The sequence below is a fragment of the Xiphias gladius genome, chromosome 20, assembly GCF_016859285.1.
Source record: "Xiphias gladius isolate SHS-SW01 ecotype Sanya breed wild chromosome 20, ASM1685928v1, whole genome shotgun sequence".
Lineage (NCBI taxonomy): Eukaryota > Metazoa > Chordata > Actinopteri > Istiophoriformes > Xiphiidae > Xiphias > Xiphias gladius.
The window spans coordinates 15,724,356-15,742,601 of record NC_053419.1 but is presented as its reverse complement, the minus strand read 5'-3'; the positions used below and the strand labels follow the sequence as shown (position 1 = coordinate 15,742,601).

The 18,246-nt window shown below is 40.5% G+C and overlaps 2 protein-coding genes across 4 annotated transcripts in view; both read left to right on the top strand.

Annotated features, from left to right (window-relative positions):
• Positions 1–7,676, top strand: part of gpsm1b (G protein signaling modulator 1b) — a 29,340-nt gene extending 21,664 nt beyond the window's left edge. For all 3 annotated transcript variants that reach the window (XM_040157369.1, XM_040157367.1, XM_040157366.1), the window contains exons 12-14: positions 5,042–5,204; positions 5,313–5,518; positions 5,666–7,676. In XM_040157369.1, the coding sequence (XP_040013303.1) occupies positions 5,042–5,204; positions 5,313–5,518; positions 5,666–5,866 (570 nt within the window). In that variant the 3' untranslated portion in view covers positions 5,867–7,676. The remainder of the gene's footprint in view (positions 1–5,041; positions 5,205–5,312; positions 5,519–5,665) is intronic.
• Positions 7,677–8,559: 883 nt separating this feature from the next.
• ak1 (adenylate kinase 1) lies at positions 8,560–14,978 on the top strand. Its single transcript, XM_040156648.1, has 7 exons — positions 8,560–8,673; positions 12,460–12,496; positions 13,206–13,241; positions 13,342–13,505; positions 13,713–13,829; positions 13,918–14,109; positions 14,204–14,978. Exons 2-7 carry the CDS (start codon positions 12,490–12,492, stop codon positions 14,270–14,272), a joined length of 585 nt encoding a protein of 194 aa, XP_040012582.1. The 5' UTR covers positions 8,560–8,673; positions 12,460–12,489; the 3' UTR covers positions 14,273–14,978.
• The last annotated feature ends 3,268 nt before the right edge of the window (positions 14,979–18,246 follow it).

Below are 18,246 nucleotides of genomic sequence, written 5' to 3'. Positions count from 1 at the left end.
TAAGATTTTTGTCATTACAACGTTAGTTGATAAAGACTTAAAATGTTAGTATTTTCCTCTCAATTTTTTTTCTTTTGCTGACAATAGAAGAAAAAGTCTTTTCTATTTCTATTGTCTTTTGCTGACAATAGAAAAAAATTGCTCAGATTACATATTATGGGAGGCTGCATATATAACATATATGTAGCCTCCCATAATATGTAAGAATAATACACTCTAGTTCATAATCAACTTAAATCTAAAATAAGCCAGCTTTTTAATTCAGTCACTGAGAGCCCACTTGAGAAAAGATGGGTTTAATTTTTCTCACAAAAAGCATCAAGAGGATCTGATCACTGAATTCAGTTTTGTACTTTTTCTGTACTTCATCCCCTGTCCAACATGTCGTCAGGGCTTCTGCTTTACATAGAAGGGAGATTAAATTGGGAACATTCCTTTAATTTCCCATGAGGTTATACGGTATGATGTAAGATGTCAGCTACAGTGTAAAGGTATCTTCTCATTAAATACCAACAGTGGTCCATTTGCTGTGAACTAGATTCTTCATTAAGATGCAGTTTCACAGCTGTTGTATCCCTAAAATTCAGGGTCCCCACAGCACCTAATCACGCCTTGTGTCTGTGACAATGCTAATTGTTGTAATCTGGAGGCTGACATCCTAGAAAAGAAAGACAATTACTGGGCTGCATGATGATAGTTCATCACAAGGTACTGGAAATAGCATCCAAAACTAAATGTTGGTAATCCCGATGACACTGAAGCACACCCTTTTTCAAATCTGCCAATCTCGTACACCCACTTGTGTGTCTGTGAACTTGTGTGGCTGCTCTTTCCTAAAGTTATAAATTAGAGAGGAATCCACCTCGTGATATCATGAGGATGTACTGTATCTTCAGGGGCAGTTAGAAAATAAATAGGGCACCAACTTTGTGGAACCGTCAAATGATGATGAAGTTTGATTGTCATAATTAAGATCAGATTCAAAGCAGTGTTATTTCCCATGAACCTGTTAAGATCATGTTTGAACTGTTCTGTGGATTTAATAACATGCAGTATAGTTGTCAATAAAGTTTCAAATCAAGGACCACTTATTGGGATTTTGAGAAGCTTTGGACTGTATCACACGGTCTTCTTGAGTAGATGGAGTTAGCTCCCGTATCCATGTTGTCTTAAAAGTTGAACTAGACAGTTCATTCTTGTCCTTGGAAACAGCATTTGATGAAACATTCTCAACTCAGGGCCTACTTACTCACCTGTTCTGGAGCTTTCACCCATATTACATGGCCTTCATCAGCACAATTTACTCGAAATTCTTAGTAATTTGAAAAAAAAAATGATTCTTGAATTAAGACAGATGTAGACAATAGCAGAATTCTCATGTTTATTGCCAGTGGCAGTTGGTTTTGTGGGCTGAAATGACAGCCTTGGCTAGCAGATTTTACCAGCTGTAAGCTAGCCGATTACGCTAACGTTAGCCCAAAAGAGTTGCTTTAAAATGCCATCTCCAGGTTGACTTTTCACGGTTTCCAGCTGACTTGTTTTAAAATGAAAACTCTGTAAAAAGTGTCATAAATATTAACAGGATGGCTACATAAATTATATAATGCTAAAAGACTGAGGCTAAAGCTGCCTGTTCCAGCCAAAAAGTCAAAATCCTCATCAGATGATGATACACGTGGAAAACATGGAAATAAAGTAACAGCATTGTTCTTGTATTGCAGTGTAGAAGTAGTGAGTCCTAGCATTTTAAGTATGATAAGGAAAAAGCTATAATTGGTGAGTTGCTTTTTGGGACAGGGGCTGAGCAAACGGTGATTAAGGAAAAAAAGTGATTAACTGATGATTAAATCTGGATGTGATGTGATTTTCCTCCATTCTTCACCTGTAATTAATACCTCATCTAAAAACACAACAGGTTAGAAAACACCATGGTGATATAATCTGGGAAAAGCTACATGAGTCTTTATTTCCCTCCATCCACCCGCCCCAACACACACACACACACACACACACACACACACACACACACACACACACACACAAACAACTTTCTTTCTCTCATTGTCATCACGTGTACCTATCTCACTTGTTCTGTCCCTTTGGCCTACTTGATTAATTGGACAATACAGAAAGGGGAGAGGGTGAGGAGATCCACACAGAGACCATGGGGCCAAAGACACAGGACAGAAACTACTATAAGTCACTGCTGATTCAAGCAAGTAAAAAACAGTCGCACGGAGGGCTTTTTAATGTGAATGCTAGTAAAACAATCTTTGGTTATGAACGGTATATTATACAGCTTTGTTATGTGAGTTTTTGAAGAATTGAGTGCTGGCATTGGTGGTTCTTGTCATTTCCGGGTAGCTGATCTCTGCTGGCTGCCAATGCTTTGGCATGCAGTTTACTCATAGCTGTACCCATCTTTACACCCCCTTCCCCCCCCCCCCCAACCCCCAGCTCTCCCTGTCTCCGGATAATGTGACCTTGATCGCAGAACCGCTACCCTCCCCACAGGGTCGCCCCCCTCCCCCCGCATCCCGTAATGAGTTGTTTTCCCACAGTGAGTGAACAGGACAAAAATGGTCCGCAGGAGAACCACAGAGGGAGAGAGTGAGAGAGAGAGAGAGAGAGGAGGAGGAGGGAGGGGATGGTAGAGATTAATAGAAGGCTGAAATAGAGGGATACACGAGGAGAGGAAATTGGAGGGAGGGAGTTGAGTACAGCAGGAGAGCAGAGGGCGAGAGAGTGATGTAAAGTGGTGGGTGAAAGTAGGGGAGAAGGAGGTGTGAGTGAGGCTAGTGGACAGAGCTCAGAGAGGAATGAGAGAGTAGGATAGATAGAGGACAAAGAAGAAGTGCCGCTGGTAAGATGCTTCATTTATGTTTTAAAGCTTGAATAACAACATGTTTCAAAGGGTACCAGAGGTCACTAACCTTTTTTCCCTTCAGATTTCTGACACAAGGAAGTGTGTATTTGCAATTTGTGTGTTTGCACTGTACCGGTAGATATTTCACTCTTTCTGTCAATAGTGAAACTTGCGTATGTTTGTTGAACCATGGTGGGATTTTATAATACAAACGTTGCAGTAAAAAGGAAAGGATTCCCAGAATAGAGCTGACTGAAATCAGATGTCTGCTGACTCTGACCTACTTCATATCTTGCCGTAAGGCAAAGTGGTTTTAACTTTATCCAGTAGTTGGTGTCAAAGGTGTCACATAAACATCATCCACTACAAAACAATGGCACTATTTTATAATATGTCACTGTGAACTATCCTGTGATATTGTAGCATAATTGTTTTTAAATAATTTTGACAAAATTACAAACCAAAATTATTAATATTATTATAGTGATATGATATTATAGTTGTTATTAATATGTAGATCGTTTGGTATTTTGTAGCAATTTAAGCATAGCTAGCTTTACTTTAACTAGTTGAAAAAAATAATTTCATGATTTAATAAATTATCATTTTAAAGGTTCTGGCCACAGCTTATTATGGACATTTTAACTCCTCTCTTTGCAACAGTTCATGTTCCAGTTTTTATTAGAGTTTTTTATTTGTAGGATAAGATAGGGAAAGTATAACTCAGCCTACTATTTTAGTATTTTATTTTATCTCAAGATACAGCTGGGAACTTGTTTTTATATTCTATTTTTTTTTTGCTTTTATCTGATCTAAATTCCTTCGTTGGCACTTTTGTCTGTTCTCGGATAATTTTTCAGTGAGCCAGTAGCTTAATTTTTATTTTGGCTCAACGTTGTTGTGCACAACACTTTTTTTGCTGTTGTCCAGTATATTAGCTCTCGCTCAGCATCATAACACTGCAGCTTGATTTATGGAATCTTTCAGTAGCACCCGTCAAACATAATTAATTCCATATCTGCTTTGCTTGTTCATTGTTTTTGCAGCTATATTTAGATAAAACATTTGACATAAATTATCCACTTAAGTTGCAAAGTTTAGACTGTGACTCTGAGCGAGACAGCACTTCTTGGTGTTACCTGAAAACAAACAATGGACGAAGCACTGTCGGAGCATTGTCAGGGTGCTGGGCTTTTCAGTGATTGAATCATTGATCAGCTGATCATTGATTGGAGTCACACACTCATTTCCAGCGCTTTCATCTGACCGACAGCTGGCGTACAACAATTCCGCTGCTCATGTGTGAAATTTCAAACCAATGATGACATTTTAAAATAACTTTAAAGTGTCGCTTTTTAACTTATTAGGTTGAAATGATTGAAATAAAACAAAAAAAATGTAACAAACGACTAACACAGCTAATACAAATTGACACCATATATATGAATATTCTATCATATTTAGTTATAACTGATCAACATACGTAATGTGAGTGCCTCAAAAGCAGTCTGTGGCAGCCACAGCTTTATCTGTTGAAATCTCCATCGCATTTTGCAGGTTACCACTACGTGAGCTATTTTACTTCAGTGTGAATGGGTTGTTCATTTTTAAACGACATTTACGATATGGTCCCACCTTCAGTATCTAGGCCAAGGTAGTCTCACCAGGAAGGCCATCCCGTGTGAGTTAGAAAATAATCAGATTATTTTCCTCTTACACGAGCTGGCCGTCTTGAAAATCCTCATTATGCATCTCATAATGGCATTGAGTTTAATTATTTCACCTGCAGGTTATGTTTCTTAGATCTAGGCACAGTTCAACATAATCAGGTAGTCCAGTAAAAACTAGGTGAACGACATTCTCTTTCATGAACTTGAAACAATTCAGTTGGGATTGGCTTGTACTGCAGAGTGCGACAAACCAAAGTGTCATGTCTCAGCTTTTCAGAAAGAGGGAAATAAAAGCCGATATGTAAAAATGCATTGACGAATGGAGGAAAGTGGAACAGAGACTTGCTTGCAAATGGGGCAGTATCTGTATTATTAGAGAATATTTGGTCACCCAAAAGTTACAAGGAAATCAAGTAAAAGTAAATAGACAAATGAGAGGATTTCCAGATGTTAGAGGGAACAAGAATGAGAGTTTTTTTTAACTAACATGTCATTTTTGTTTCAGAAGCTGGGCCGTGACCCCTCCGATGAGGACTGCTTCTTTGACCTCCTCAGCAAGTTCCAGAGCAGCCGCATGGATGACCAGCGCTGCCATCTTGATGAGCCACAGAACGGAGACAATGGAGAAGGTGCTGCGAACTCCATGCCGTCCCTGAACGAGATGATAGGTGGGTCGAGTTTAGATCTTTATAAGCTATTTTACATACATCTGAACTTCTTTTTAAGAACTTTGAGATTCCAAATTGCGTTCACCGGGCTCTTCTCTCTTCTCTCAGATCCTGCAATTACCACTTCCCCCCAGACCGAGGAGCTGTTTGATTTGATTGCTAGCTCTCAGAGCCGGCGTCTTGATGACCAGCGGGTTAATGTTGGTAACCTTCCAGGCCTGAGGATTACCCATAACAACCTGGGACACCTGGTGGGTGAGGGAGATCATCAAGAACCCAGTGATGACTTCTTCAACATGCTTATCAAGTGCCAAGTAAGGCCACAGTTCTCGTATGACAGGAACTCAAGGGTTTAATCCTCTTAGACTCTTAATTATTAGTCTTATAGACTTTGGTTGTATTGGTAATAAAGGGAGTTTTTTGCCTTCACTCTCTAAATGTATTCATCTTTCTAACTGCAGTCCTCCAGGATTGATGACCAGCGGTGCTCCCCACCAGAAGCCGGCCCCCATGCCCCCACAGTGCCTGATGAAGACTTTTTCAGTCTAATCCAGAGGGTGCAGGCCAAGCGTATGGACGAGCAGCGCGTCCAGCTGCCCACGGAGGACCAGGACAGCCCTCAGGCCACTGATCCAGAGCCACCTGGTGGATTTTCCAGCTAGGACTTGGTGAATAATACTGCACTACTTCATGTCAAAGAAATTAAAAGCAGGAGAAATGAAAGAAGGATGCCTCAACATTTAAAAACAGCACTAAAGGCTGAACTAACACGAGTTTTAGTAACAAGACAAATTCCATGTGCAATAGGTGGTGCCCTGTCAAATGTTGCTCAATGTATGGTGTTCTAGACGTGTGTAAATATAACAGGAAAACAAGCAGAATATAAGGTGGGTGGTGTGGGGAAGAAGAGGATATAAGTTTGGGGTGACAAACACGAAATATATACTCAATCTAATGCCTTAATCAGCATTTTTTCAGACTCAAGATTGTATTCCCTGGTGTCAGACTTGGTTTTTAGAAGCACATGATGGGTATACAGTGTAATATTGATGATTTAATGTGGAGACGTACCGCGTGAATCGTGGAAATCACAAAGACTGAATGATAGAAACAGAGTTAATGAAAATATAAGAGATTTTATAGATCTGCACTGAAATCTTGAGCTGAAATCTGATCATTTTCAACAAAGCGTGTCAGTTCAGTTATACTCTGATCAACGGTGCTTTTATCAATCCATTTTTGTGGTTCCCACCGCTATTAGAGAACTGGTGTTATTTGATCCGTAACAGTATTAGGGATGGCCTTCCAGTTTTAAACAAACTGCGCTGGTCACTTCAAACGCTCTGCTGATTGAGAACCACACGTCATTTGTGCTGACAGAGAAAGATTCATTTAAATTTACGGACTGGTTGACATATGATTTTCCGCACAAATGCTATTTATGTGCATTTATGCATTTATAAAATGCATCAGTCTCTTCACACAGTATGCAGTAACCGAGTTTACTGAGGAAATGATGTGAAATAGCTGCTTATTTTAAAAATTCAAGATTAGAGTTGTGTGATTATTCAAGTTCTAGTTGATGTTTCTGCTTGGCTTGTAAAGTGATGCTATCTGCTGCCATTACTGTTCCGAACATCTGATAACAGACTAATGCTTACTGCCATTATTATTAACTAACATAGAAATAGAAGCAGATGGGTAAGACGGATGCTTCATATTTTTGAAGAATCCAATACCGTGAACAAAATTGAGTTCTGGGTCATTGTGCTGTGTAGTGCCTCCCTGTGGTCAAAATGTTGTATTACCTCTGTGAAATACAGAGTGCAGTCAGTTGGGGATAAAAGGCATTCCCCTCTTGAATAATTGTTTGACCACACTGTACTTATGATATTCTGTTCCAAGTATGACAACTGTGAGAACTTTCCTCTGGCTTCAGCAGCAAAGTTTTGCTAACTTGTACCATAAATGTGGAGATTTTTGCAAAAGAACAGTCGAAATGAGGTTTGAGCCAATTGTGCATTTTTATCCATTTGTTGCTATGAAAGCAAGACAGGTAAAAAAAAACTGCAGAAAGGAAATTTTAATTGGCTTAGAGTTTGAGATGTTTTGCTGCACATAGCAAAACATATTTGATCTTACCTATGGGCTTGCTTTTTATTCAAAAGTAGTGCTTACCTCATTTTTGTACCTCAAACCTTATACGAACTGTAGAGATACTGAGTTCAGACCCAGGGTGCATCATGTACCAGGTTCGTATTGGTTATGTTTGATTCATCTCTCTTTGATAAACAACAAATTGGGAGCTACAAGTAAATTTTTCCTTTTTATGTTTTTTGTGAATTAACATTATTAGAAAGTACCAGGTACGCTTCTATTTGTCTCTGCCATAATTTGTACATATAAATATATTTTGTATTTATGTTTCATTTGAGGACATGAATGTGTCCCTTCATGCTTTTAATAAAATGTTTCAGATGTTTCTTTGGGCTCTGTTTTTGTTTAGTTTTGGCTAAAAAAAAAAAAAAAAAAAAAAAAAGGCAGTAGGGTAGCTTTTGTCAAGTTTGAACACATAAATTCCTCTTTTTAAGCTTAGGAAAATTACATGAGTAACACTTACCTCTATGGCACCGAATTTCATCCAATTAAGTACATTAGAAAATAGGTCCTAGATCTGCTGAGAACACTTTCAATGGGTTGGATATCTCAAGCCCAATCTGCAGGGGAACAAAGCACAAAGGGCTAAACAAACTCGTTGGTTAACTTCCAGTTCGTTTGCATAACCGAGATTGAGTAGGAATGTAAAGAATTCATTAAAACACAAAGATATTTATTCAGCTTCTAGTTTCCTTTTGCAAATGTGGCAATTTTCTCCAATATGATGACACCTGCTCCCACCCATTACATATTTCCAGTTTCCAATATTCGGCTGGGTGAGACGTTGTACAATACATCACCGCTAGCTTTCATGGCTCCAAGCTCTTCCAAGTCATCTGCTGCTAGCAGGTTATCGTCCGTTTTTATCTTACATCCTGATGAATACGGTCTCTATGATCACCATGTACACACTTCTCATCGAATAATAAGTAAAGGACAACATTTTAGATTTAAAAGGAAGCTGCCGGGATACACTCATATGCAGGCATTCATTACCCAATGACCTGAACTAAAACTTACTGTCTAACATTCTGCCACAGCCCTCCCCTCCTCTGCCTCTGCCTCTAATTTCACCCCTTCTCCTTCCTGTCATTCATCATTACTCTCCCTCCCTCACTCTCCTTGCCTGTTCTTCCTCCTTCTTACCCAGAATGCAATGCAAGCTGGGCAGGCTCAGCTGAGCTATAAAAAGGCATAGCATGGGGGAGGGAGGGCTGCCGTGCAGCAGGACCTGTGCAGACACACACACACACGGGGATCCAGGGACAGCAGCCCCTTGCACTGGGATCTAGAGCCACAGCGCGACAGAGAGGTCAGTACAGAGGACAAAGGCTCCATAGAGGAAGAGCAGGCAGGAAATGGCAGAGAGAGTGAAGAATAGAGAGATGTCTGAGAGAAAGAGTGTGGGCAGACAGAGTGGGCAGGGCTGTTTGATTGAATGGGGAGGGAGAATTAACAGAAGACTGTAATGGTAAACTGTCAACTGGTTTCTTGACCAACTTTGGTTAGTTATACTGTTTAAAATGGTTGACACTATCAGAAGATCAGGCTTTTTCTGTACAGTGCAAAGGTATGCAGCTTGTGTGTGTTGCACAGGGATGACACTCAATAGATGACATAACCGCTTTACACCAAAATAATCTATCACTGATTGTTATTTCTATCGTCCGACATTTGGTTTTGGCATTTCATTGCAGATGGTTCGCCTCCACTCTAGTAACGTTTAAACACTCTCCTCCACATGCACCCATTAAAGGGCATTTTCGTGCAAGGTGCTCTTGCCTCTTAATTCCACTGCCATGCTTTTAGCCACGGTAATGGTCATTAACGGCTGACTAGTGGCTGAGTGCTATTGATTCTTCAAAGCCCGCAGATTAGAACATAAACACGTCCACAACAGCCACAGCAAACACTGAATTCATCTCGCTCCATCCTTTCACAAACAACATGGAATATCTCTCACTGCACTGACGTCAAAGGGTCCCCTGTTCTCCCTTAAAGGGGCAGTACGCCCAATTAGATTGCAGAGTGCCTAAGTAACCAACAGTATACAGAGAGAATGTACAGATAGATTATGTACTCGGTACTTTGTTTTCACTCCTGTTGCTTCGAGGGGCAGTGAGTGAAAGCTTCATCCCCATGTGCTTTTTAGAGAATGGTTGATACACTATCCCTTAACAGCTGCAGACTGACTGGATCTTTTTTTAGCTGGGCTGCATGTTAAAAAACGGTAATAAGACATGAGAGTGGGGAAGGCGAGTTGGACTATCATTGGGGTGGAGGCCGTGGTGAAGCCAATATCTCTATGTTTCATTTCAAAGACAGAATTTAAAAAAATCACGTTTGAATGTCTCTCCATCAGTTTCTCTAAAGTAGTCTTACATTCTGTATTAACAGCGCACTCGCTTTCATGGTGTTACGTTATTTTTTTGGTTGTAAGAGATTCATGCATTTTAAGGGAAACAATATGGGTCCGGTCCTAGTACAAAATCCAGACGGCCCTGTCCACACATGACAAAATCTTGTTCAAACATCTTGCCACATCTCCAGTACTGATACAGCCTCTGTAGGGACATGCTACGCCACGCTGCGTTTCACTGCATATAGATTCCCTTCCACAATTCCATGCAGCAGTCCCGCACAGAGAGCCATGAAATGCTGTTGGCACCATATTAGAACCAGAGCATGTCTGACATGCCATAGAAGCAAGGGACACAGGAGATGGAACCATAATAGGCCAGAGTGGTATTCCCAAACCGGCTCTGTGCTGACTCAGATAGGAGTCTCCAAGTGACATTTACACGGACCACAGAGTTAAGGGCCACCGACATGAAACCTGAGAAGCAGCACCACCAGTACTGAGGAGTATTGCCAGTGAGAATCAGAGAACGAGCTGGTAGCATTTGCAGCTTTTGTGTCCACTCTGCTAAAGTTTATGTTTATGGTAAACCAGGGAACACGTGCTAGCTCTAGACATATAAAAATCTTTCATATGGGACATATACAATACAACTATTATTTATTTGTTTTCCTTTGCCGTAGTATAGCTACAGAGAAACATACAGTACAGATGACAAATTAAAGGAAAAACCACCGTAGTGTGTTTTAGTAAGGTGTCGGGCCACCACGTGCCGCCAGAGCAGCTTCAGTGCACCTTGGCATTGATCCTACAAGTCTCTGGAAATCTGCTAGAGGGATAAACACCTTTCTTCCAAAAGATATTCCCTCATTCAGTGTTTTTTTTTTTTCTTTCTTTGTCTAATGCACTGACATCACGATCATCAAATGTATTCAGTCGACCCCAATCTCCGACCCTATTTACCGATGTCTTTCCCACAGATCCAAATGCAAATGTCAATTTAGTCACTGTTCCTAGTGAAACACGAGCCAGTTGAACCGTCTCTGTGACTGAAGCTCCTGCCATCCGTGCCCCAACATTAACCCTCTTTCAAAGTCCCTCAGATCTTTTCCTGTTGCCACCTTGATACAAACTGAGAATCAACTGGGCCTGCCCAGCATTTTTGAACATACCACAGCGTGTGTTTGGATGTTAAATGCTTAATTGTACCATGCAGTGCACCTGCGGGGAAGCGTCTGCATTAGTTCTGTTTCGCCACTCATTTGTTCAGGTTTTTCCTTTAATTTATCAACCGTCAATATATTATATCACCTTTCTAATATTCTACTTTCAGATATTCTATATCTGTCACTATTGTTATAGATTAGTTTGCATAGCAGGTGTGTGCCAGTGTGCCAACAGCCACACTCTCACAGGGTCAAATTCAAGTCTTGTTACACAAAATGCTCCGTACTGTGGCTACAAATATATTTTTTGATTATAATTTTTCGTGCTCATCATGTGACCTAAGAAAGCAGCTGTTTTCCTCTTGTGACAAATATGGTTTCACAAAATTCAGAACAGCAACTCCTCAGGCTAGTGGATTAGCACACACGTGTGTGTGATGTAAGCAACCTAGTGACAAGCAAATACAATGGCCAAAACTGGAGTATGCACAACTCTGTGGAAAGGTGAAAGTCGCTGTAAGATGGTCTATATGGCATTTGGCCTGTAGAGAATTCCCCTGTAGTCAATGGAAAATGCAAACCCGGGCGGTTCCTTTGGCACAGACGACAGCTGCCAAATCTAAAAGTTATTTGAAGTTAGTTCTTTTAAACACACTCATTTTCAACCCGAGCACATGACACAGGAAAGCCGCTACTTAAAGATATCGATGTAAACATCCCCCAATGACACATCGAACCTCCTTCCTCATCCTTCTCTTTTCTTTTTCTAATTCAGCTCAGAGAATTTTAAAAAGGAAACTGTGGCTGTTGTCTTCATTAGATATATTCAATACTATTAATACACACCTAAAAGGCATTCCTGTGCCAATCGAATGTTGAGGGAGTTGAATCGGTCTTATTCTAAATTGGCGCCGGAAGCGTCTACTGCCTTTCTGTTCTTCCACAGGTCGGCCAAATCTCCAGGAAGTCACAGGATCTCGTTGTCTTTCAAAATGTATTTTAAATAGCTTTAACATCACCGGAGGAAAAAAAAAAAAAAAAAAATTGTTGAATTGTTAGTGAAGGGTTTCCAGTGGGGTTGCTGCCAAAATGTTATCAGTGTTGAGACATAATGTAAAAGCAATACTGCTACGTCTGCCGATGCGTTTATGTGTCTATGGGTCAGAAAGTCTGCGACTGACGGTCACCCAGGCCAGGAAGAGCAGGCTCCTGCCACACAGGTGTGTTTCTCGGTAACAGTAGATAGTGTTATAGTGCTACATAAAATTTAGTGTTTCACAGTGTTCAGAAATAAAGAGCGTTTTAAATACAGCAGTACTGATTCTCTGGATAGATACAACTAGTATGCAAATGATTATATGACCTTGAAAAAAGAGCCTACTCCCGAAATAGACCTTCAAAATGGAGCCTTGTCCAGACACTTGTTGTCCACTTTTCACACACCAGAGCGCGTCAGTTTACTGTACATTAATGGACTACCTAAAAAACGTGTGACCTACTGAGATTATGCTGCTGTCAAATTATCTGCTGTGGTGAATTTATTCACATTTCTGTGTCCTTTTCTGTCTTTTAGTTGAAGGAAGCACTCATCTGACATCACAAAATGGCAGGTAAATAACACATATGTTCCAGTAAGATTGTAAATGCTTTATTAATGATGATTCAATGATGTGGAAAATGTTCGTTTGTGTTTTTATTGTTAGTCTTTTGGTTTAAAAACGATGCAGAGGCAAGGTTGCTGTGTTTTCTCAGACTCTACTGCCCTCTTTTGGTGATTTTTGAGAATACAGTGGACGTCTTACATTTTACACTTGAAGAAACTGCACTTAAAAAAGTATTTTCACTGAGAAGTAAATTGTTGTCATATCACATTTAACTAACAACACATTATTATGATACAATATTCACACAAAATGCAATATTATTAAGGTAGTTAATTCAATATTGTTAAAAAACTAGTCCAAATTCGATCTTTTCTTCTCATTTTCTGCAAATTTGTTAGGTTCAAAACTCAGACCTTTCTTGCAGTTTCCTGTGAACAGTCATACTTGGCTACGTAACATTCTTAGGTGACAACAGTTGCCATGGCAACACTGTTTGAGTAATAGCACAAACGTACACTAAGGCGAACACAGTCAGTGGACCGGGTGACATTGTTCGCTATAAAAATGGGAAGTACGTGTACCACTGATTCCACATTTCACCGTCGAGATGGTTCGTTTCAAAAATCCTTTACTCATGAATTTAAGTTTTGGTTAGAAGAGAGACTGACCCACTCACACATTTGGACTCAACCTTTTTTGTACATGCTTATTTCAGACAAAATTAAAGATGCCAAGATCATCTTTGTTGTGGGTGAGTACACTCGGCCCCAATTTTGTCTCATTTTTAGCAGCAATACGTTTAACCACCAAGAGCTGTCTCCGTCATGCTATACTGATGCTGTCTGTCTCAGGTGGGCCTGGCTCCGGAAAGGGCACCCAGTGTGAGAAGGTGGTTGCAAAGTATGGCTACACCCACCTGTCATCTGGGGATCTGCTCCGTGCTGAGGTGGCTTCTGGTTCTGAGAGGGGCAAGAAGCTCCAGGCCATCATGCAGAAGGGAGAGCTTGTGCCCCTGGTAAGAGAGGGACCTACAGTTTAATTTAATCATTTTCCAAAAAGTATTGTTTCTATCTTTTGCTACTTGTACAAATAAGTAAAGGGGAATTGCAGTACCGAACAAATTGTGTGCACAGATGAGATTAAAATAAAACTATAAGTTATTTTCTATCTGAAGTGCTATATCATTGTGAGGGTTGGTCATAATATTTGCTGCGGCTTGCAGGACACAGTCTTAGACATGATTAAGGACGCCATGATCGCCAAGGCTGATGTCTCCAAGGGCTTCCTTATTGATGGCTACCCCCGTGAGGTGAAGCAGGGCGAGGAGTTTGAGAAGAAGGTAGGAGAGGGCGCGAGATTTGGGGTCTATAATTCACGCCTGCGACATTGGAAACAAGCTTAAATGAGTAAACTGTCCCTGATCCCAGATCGGCAAACCATGCCTGCTGCTGTACATTGATGCAAAGGCAGAGACCATGGTCAAGAGGCTTTTGAAGCGTGGTGAGACCAGCGGCCGTTCTGACGATAATGAGGAGACCATCAAGAAGCGTCTGGATTTGTATTACAAGGCCACTGAGCCGGTCATCGCCTTTTATGAGGGCCGTGGGATTGTGAGGAAGGTGAGTATGACTGCTACACTGGTGAACGCTGGAAGACCAAATGTGTGAAATCTGACATGTATTCTTACATATGGTTTCGTGTTGCCTTGCCTAGATTGACTCTGAGCTGCCAGTGGATGAAGTCTTCAGCCAAGTGTCCAAGGCCATTGATGCGCTGAAGTAAAACAACAGAACTAGATGAGCCGTGTCTGGTTTTTGCGGGTTTATATTTTTATTTTTCTCAGCGTCAATTTCATGAGGACTAAACATGAACAAAAACATGTTCCCACACAGTTTGGTTAAAAAACAAACAAACTGAAGGCCAGTAAGGATCAAAGATGCCTTAACTCCACTTCTAATCCAGCAATAAGAATCTACAGTTTTAAACTCACACAACAATTAATCCGTTTAAGGCAGCACCTAGAAAATCCATTTGTTTCTCCATACAAGTCTTGCCTCCATTCTATGCCTAATATGTATCCACGTTGCATCTCAAAAGGCAAAATATACAGGAGGTGTCAGCCGTCTTCTAACCTTTAAGACACCATGCTCACTCTGGGGCAAACTTGCACTTTACATTATCTTTTTTTCCCCTCTTTAACCCTGTCATATATAGAGTCCAGAAATCATGGAACAAAGGTTTAGACTGCTTTGTGACTGTGCCGTTGAAGAATGGCAGAGATGATCCGCTGTGGACAACTTTCGTTTCCATTAATCCATTTATAACAGAAACCTTCTAGTTTTTCATCAAGATGTACACATTTAACATGGGTGTCTATAAAGTGGTATATGTGAGAAAAAGAAAAACAGAAGGAAGAAATTAAAGTTTAAAAAAAAAAACAAAATTTGTAATTAATTTATTAGTGGTGACTGTGTCTGAATATTTAAAATAAACACTTTCTAGTGACCTGCAATCTACTGACTATTAGTACTGGTTAATAGTACACAGACTAACATTGTGAATAACCCTGAACAAACACATACTGTAACCCCAACACACACAAAAAGAGCGCTTTAAAGTTGAAAAAGGAAACGCTTTGCTTTTCAGAAAGCATGTAGACACAACAGGATACAGGACATGCTGCTACAGCCATAGTTCATTACTGTTATTATAACTTTTCCTTGGAGTCCATGATGATCAACAGGTCTTCCTTTACCTCTCACCTTCCTCACACAAAAATGCACACACACACACACACACACACACACACACACACACTTCAAGCTGGCCAAGCAAACACTGCAACAGGTATCCGGACTACCCTCCAAGGAGAGCTCTGATCATGACTCTGCGCTGTAGGGATGAGGAAGAGGAAAATGGCCTCTGAAGGGGGACAGGATGTGTCCGTCGGAAAGTCAGGCAAGAAAAGGCGTCTGTTGTAAGCACTTTCATAAAGTCATCGAGGATGCTGCTTGAATGCTAGGAATGCTGCTCTTATCTAATAAAGGCACAAAACAAAGGTGAATATAGGAGGGGGCTGTGGAATTTATCACGTACAACAGAGGGAGAATGAAAAGGACGGGGAGTGTGGGGGAGAGAGTCCATGTGTCACTGTGTGCTCCAGTTCTGGGAAATAACCTAGAACGTAAAATAACCTAGAGCGTAAAATAACCTATTATGAATTAAGTTCAAGGACCAAGTAAAGAATATTTGATCAGATTATTTAAATCCGCTATGTGTAGGATTTGAACATTTTCTGCCTTCAGAAGCCCCCTGGTGGTAGTACTGAAAAATAAAGTAAAATAAAATAAAATCAATTCTCATCTCAGCCCTTGTGAACCCAGGCATCTGGTCTTTATGATCAAATCAAAACCCTACATTAAAGGAATTGCATAACATACACATTTTTTAAAATCCCTATATGATCAGTACACAAACATTTCGTAAAGGAATTATTGACCGCTGGATAACTAAATTGTAAAAAAAATACAAAAATCTGTGTTCAATCAAGTGAGGAGCATGCATTCATTCATCACATGCAGAGGAATGTCAACAAAATAACTAACTTTCCCCCCACCTGCAGAAGTAATGGTTGAAGCCCTGAAATAGGCTTAATGACCAAACTGCAAATCTGCAAACGTAACCACCTGTGTACGGCTTCCACCGAGGCGGATAAGATGAACCTTAAAATTGTGTGTACCCTATACAATTGTGTGTCCTACTGCGGCTGCAGAGTCTGACATAATTACAAGGAGAGTAGTGTGAAAGCAGCTGTTAATATCACATATCAGTTTGGTATCACCTATGTGGAAAAACGGTCATTTATCATTAAGGCCGGTAATAGAAAAGTGAATCGAATGGAAAACCTACCGTGGCACGTGGCAGCTCAAAACACACACACAAAAAAAAAAATCAAAGCTTGTCACAGACATACTGAAGCGGAATATATGCATTCATACATATTACTTTTGTTTCTGCTGTCAGAAAAAAAAAAAGTAGTACCCTATGTGAAGTGTCCATGAATAAACATAGCCCGGACACGCAGTCTCTCATGGAGATCGTCTGGCGTCCTTCCACAGTGGATACAGGAACCCTCACAGCTTTAGACATGGCCAGCTTGCTGAGAAAATAACCCCATTTCAGAATGTGCCAGACAATTACATGTGGCTCTGTGACTCCAACATGAAGTTAACCAGGGCCACTCGCTTAACTGAATCCTAACGGCACTTCCAGCAAAAAAACCCTGAATTACATTCAAGAGTGAATATGATTTTTCAGAAAACATGTTCCTATAACGAGGGCCTTGTCAGTTAGCTGCCTTATGGGATTGTAGACGTACATTAAATGACTGTGTAAGGCTAACAGGCTTTGTTCATTTCGTATCAGTCTCGGATATTACTGCTGTAAGGCCATGCGTCAGATCCCCCTTGGAGGACGATAAGGAAACAAGTAAGCTGGCGCATACTCTTTATTCTCTCTCTCTCCTCTGCTACGGACTGCGGCAGGCTGGCTGGCTGGCACCACAGAGACCCAGTGGCACCGTGCGGGAACCAGCGTCAACCTGTGATGAAAGACGATGGCCGATTGTTTCCTGTTATTGAAACACTACTCATGGGTGGGGATGTAGAGTTGGGGGTAGGCTCTAATAAAAATGAAAGCCACTGAAGGAGAGTGCCACTGTAGCAGTGTCCTTTGGCCAGCCACAGATGTGATGGAGTACCTTAAATGAATGCCAACTGTGACATATGCCTCGGCTATTAAAATCCAAGCCGTGCAAACTACTAGAGGATTGCAGTCGTTTAAGTAACAGAGAATGCAAGTTGTGTAAAACCGTCTCTACTTAGTGTCGTATCCCATGAGCATTTCTCTGTTAATGTAGGAAGGAAGGAGGTTATGGCAAGTTCACAGTGAATAGGCAGAATATCAACTAGTCTAGGAAAACAAGGCTCTTTGAATAACTGTGATTAATGCAATGTGGGTTTTTAGCACTCTCACATGTCAGTTGGTGCAATTAGTCATTAAGCAGTTGTGATCTGCAGTCACGGAGTAACTAGAATAGGCCCGTGCCCAAAGTCCTAACGCAGATGAAGCTCAATTTAAAATGATTGAGACAGATAAATCATTTTTTTTCGAGTATCTTGTGCCTGTGAGTTATTCCCTAAGATTGAAATGATTTAAAGTGGGTATTATCGTTTGTGTGATGTGTAGGTATAGTATTTTCCTGAATCATAAATCCTATATTTGGCAAAGGAAGGAGATACGCTTCACTTCGGACATTTCTTTCAACTTTTTTTTTTTTTTTTTTTAAATATCAGGACTAGACTAAACTGAAATGCTTCACTGGCTTTTGTCATTGAATTGAGAGTGAAAGAGGAAAGAGTTTGTTTCTGCTCTCCTGTTGTGTACCAGTGTTGCTATAAGGCTTACACCACATGACGCACATTTAAACCCAAAGCAGAGAGAAAAGGAAACAGAGAGAGACAGACATAGTTGCTATTTGTATAATTTTGTTTGCTACAGCAGTTTTGTAATTATTCTAAATGCTTTTGTAGCATTGTTGAAGTCCAGTCTTCAATATATGTCTTTTTTCCTCTGTGCGGAGAGTTGATTTGATGGGTTGATGACTCCTCTGCGTCTGTTCTGTACAGAAGGATGTTGTGTCTACTCTTTTTCCAGTCTATTTTTCCTCACAAAATGGTAGTGGTGCAGCAGCCAAA

What these genes read in the sequence shown, in the direction of transcription:
- ak1 (XM_040156648.1), top strand. An exon ending in CAAGATCATCTTTGTTGTGG is followed by an intron (nt 13,242 to 13,341) that starts GTGAGTACACTC and finishes TGTCTGTCTCAG; the next exon opens with GTGGGCCTGGCTCCGGAAAG. An exon ending in GCGAGGAGTTTGAGAAGAAG is followed by an intron (nt 13,830 to 13,917) that starts GTAGGAGAGGGC and finishes CCCTGATCCCAG; the next exon opens with ATCGGCAAACCATGCCTGCT.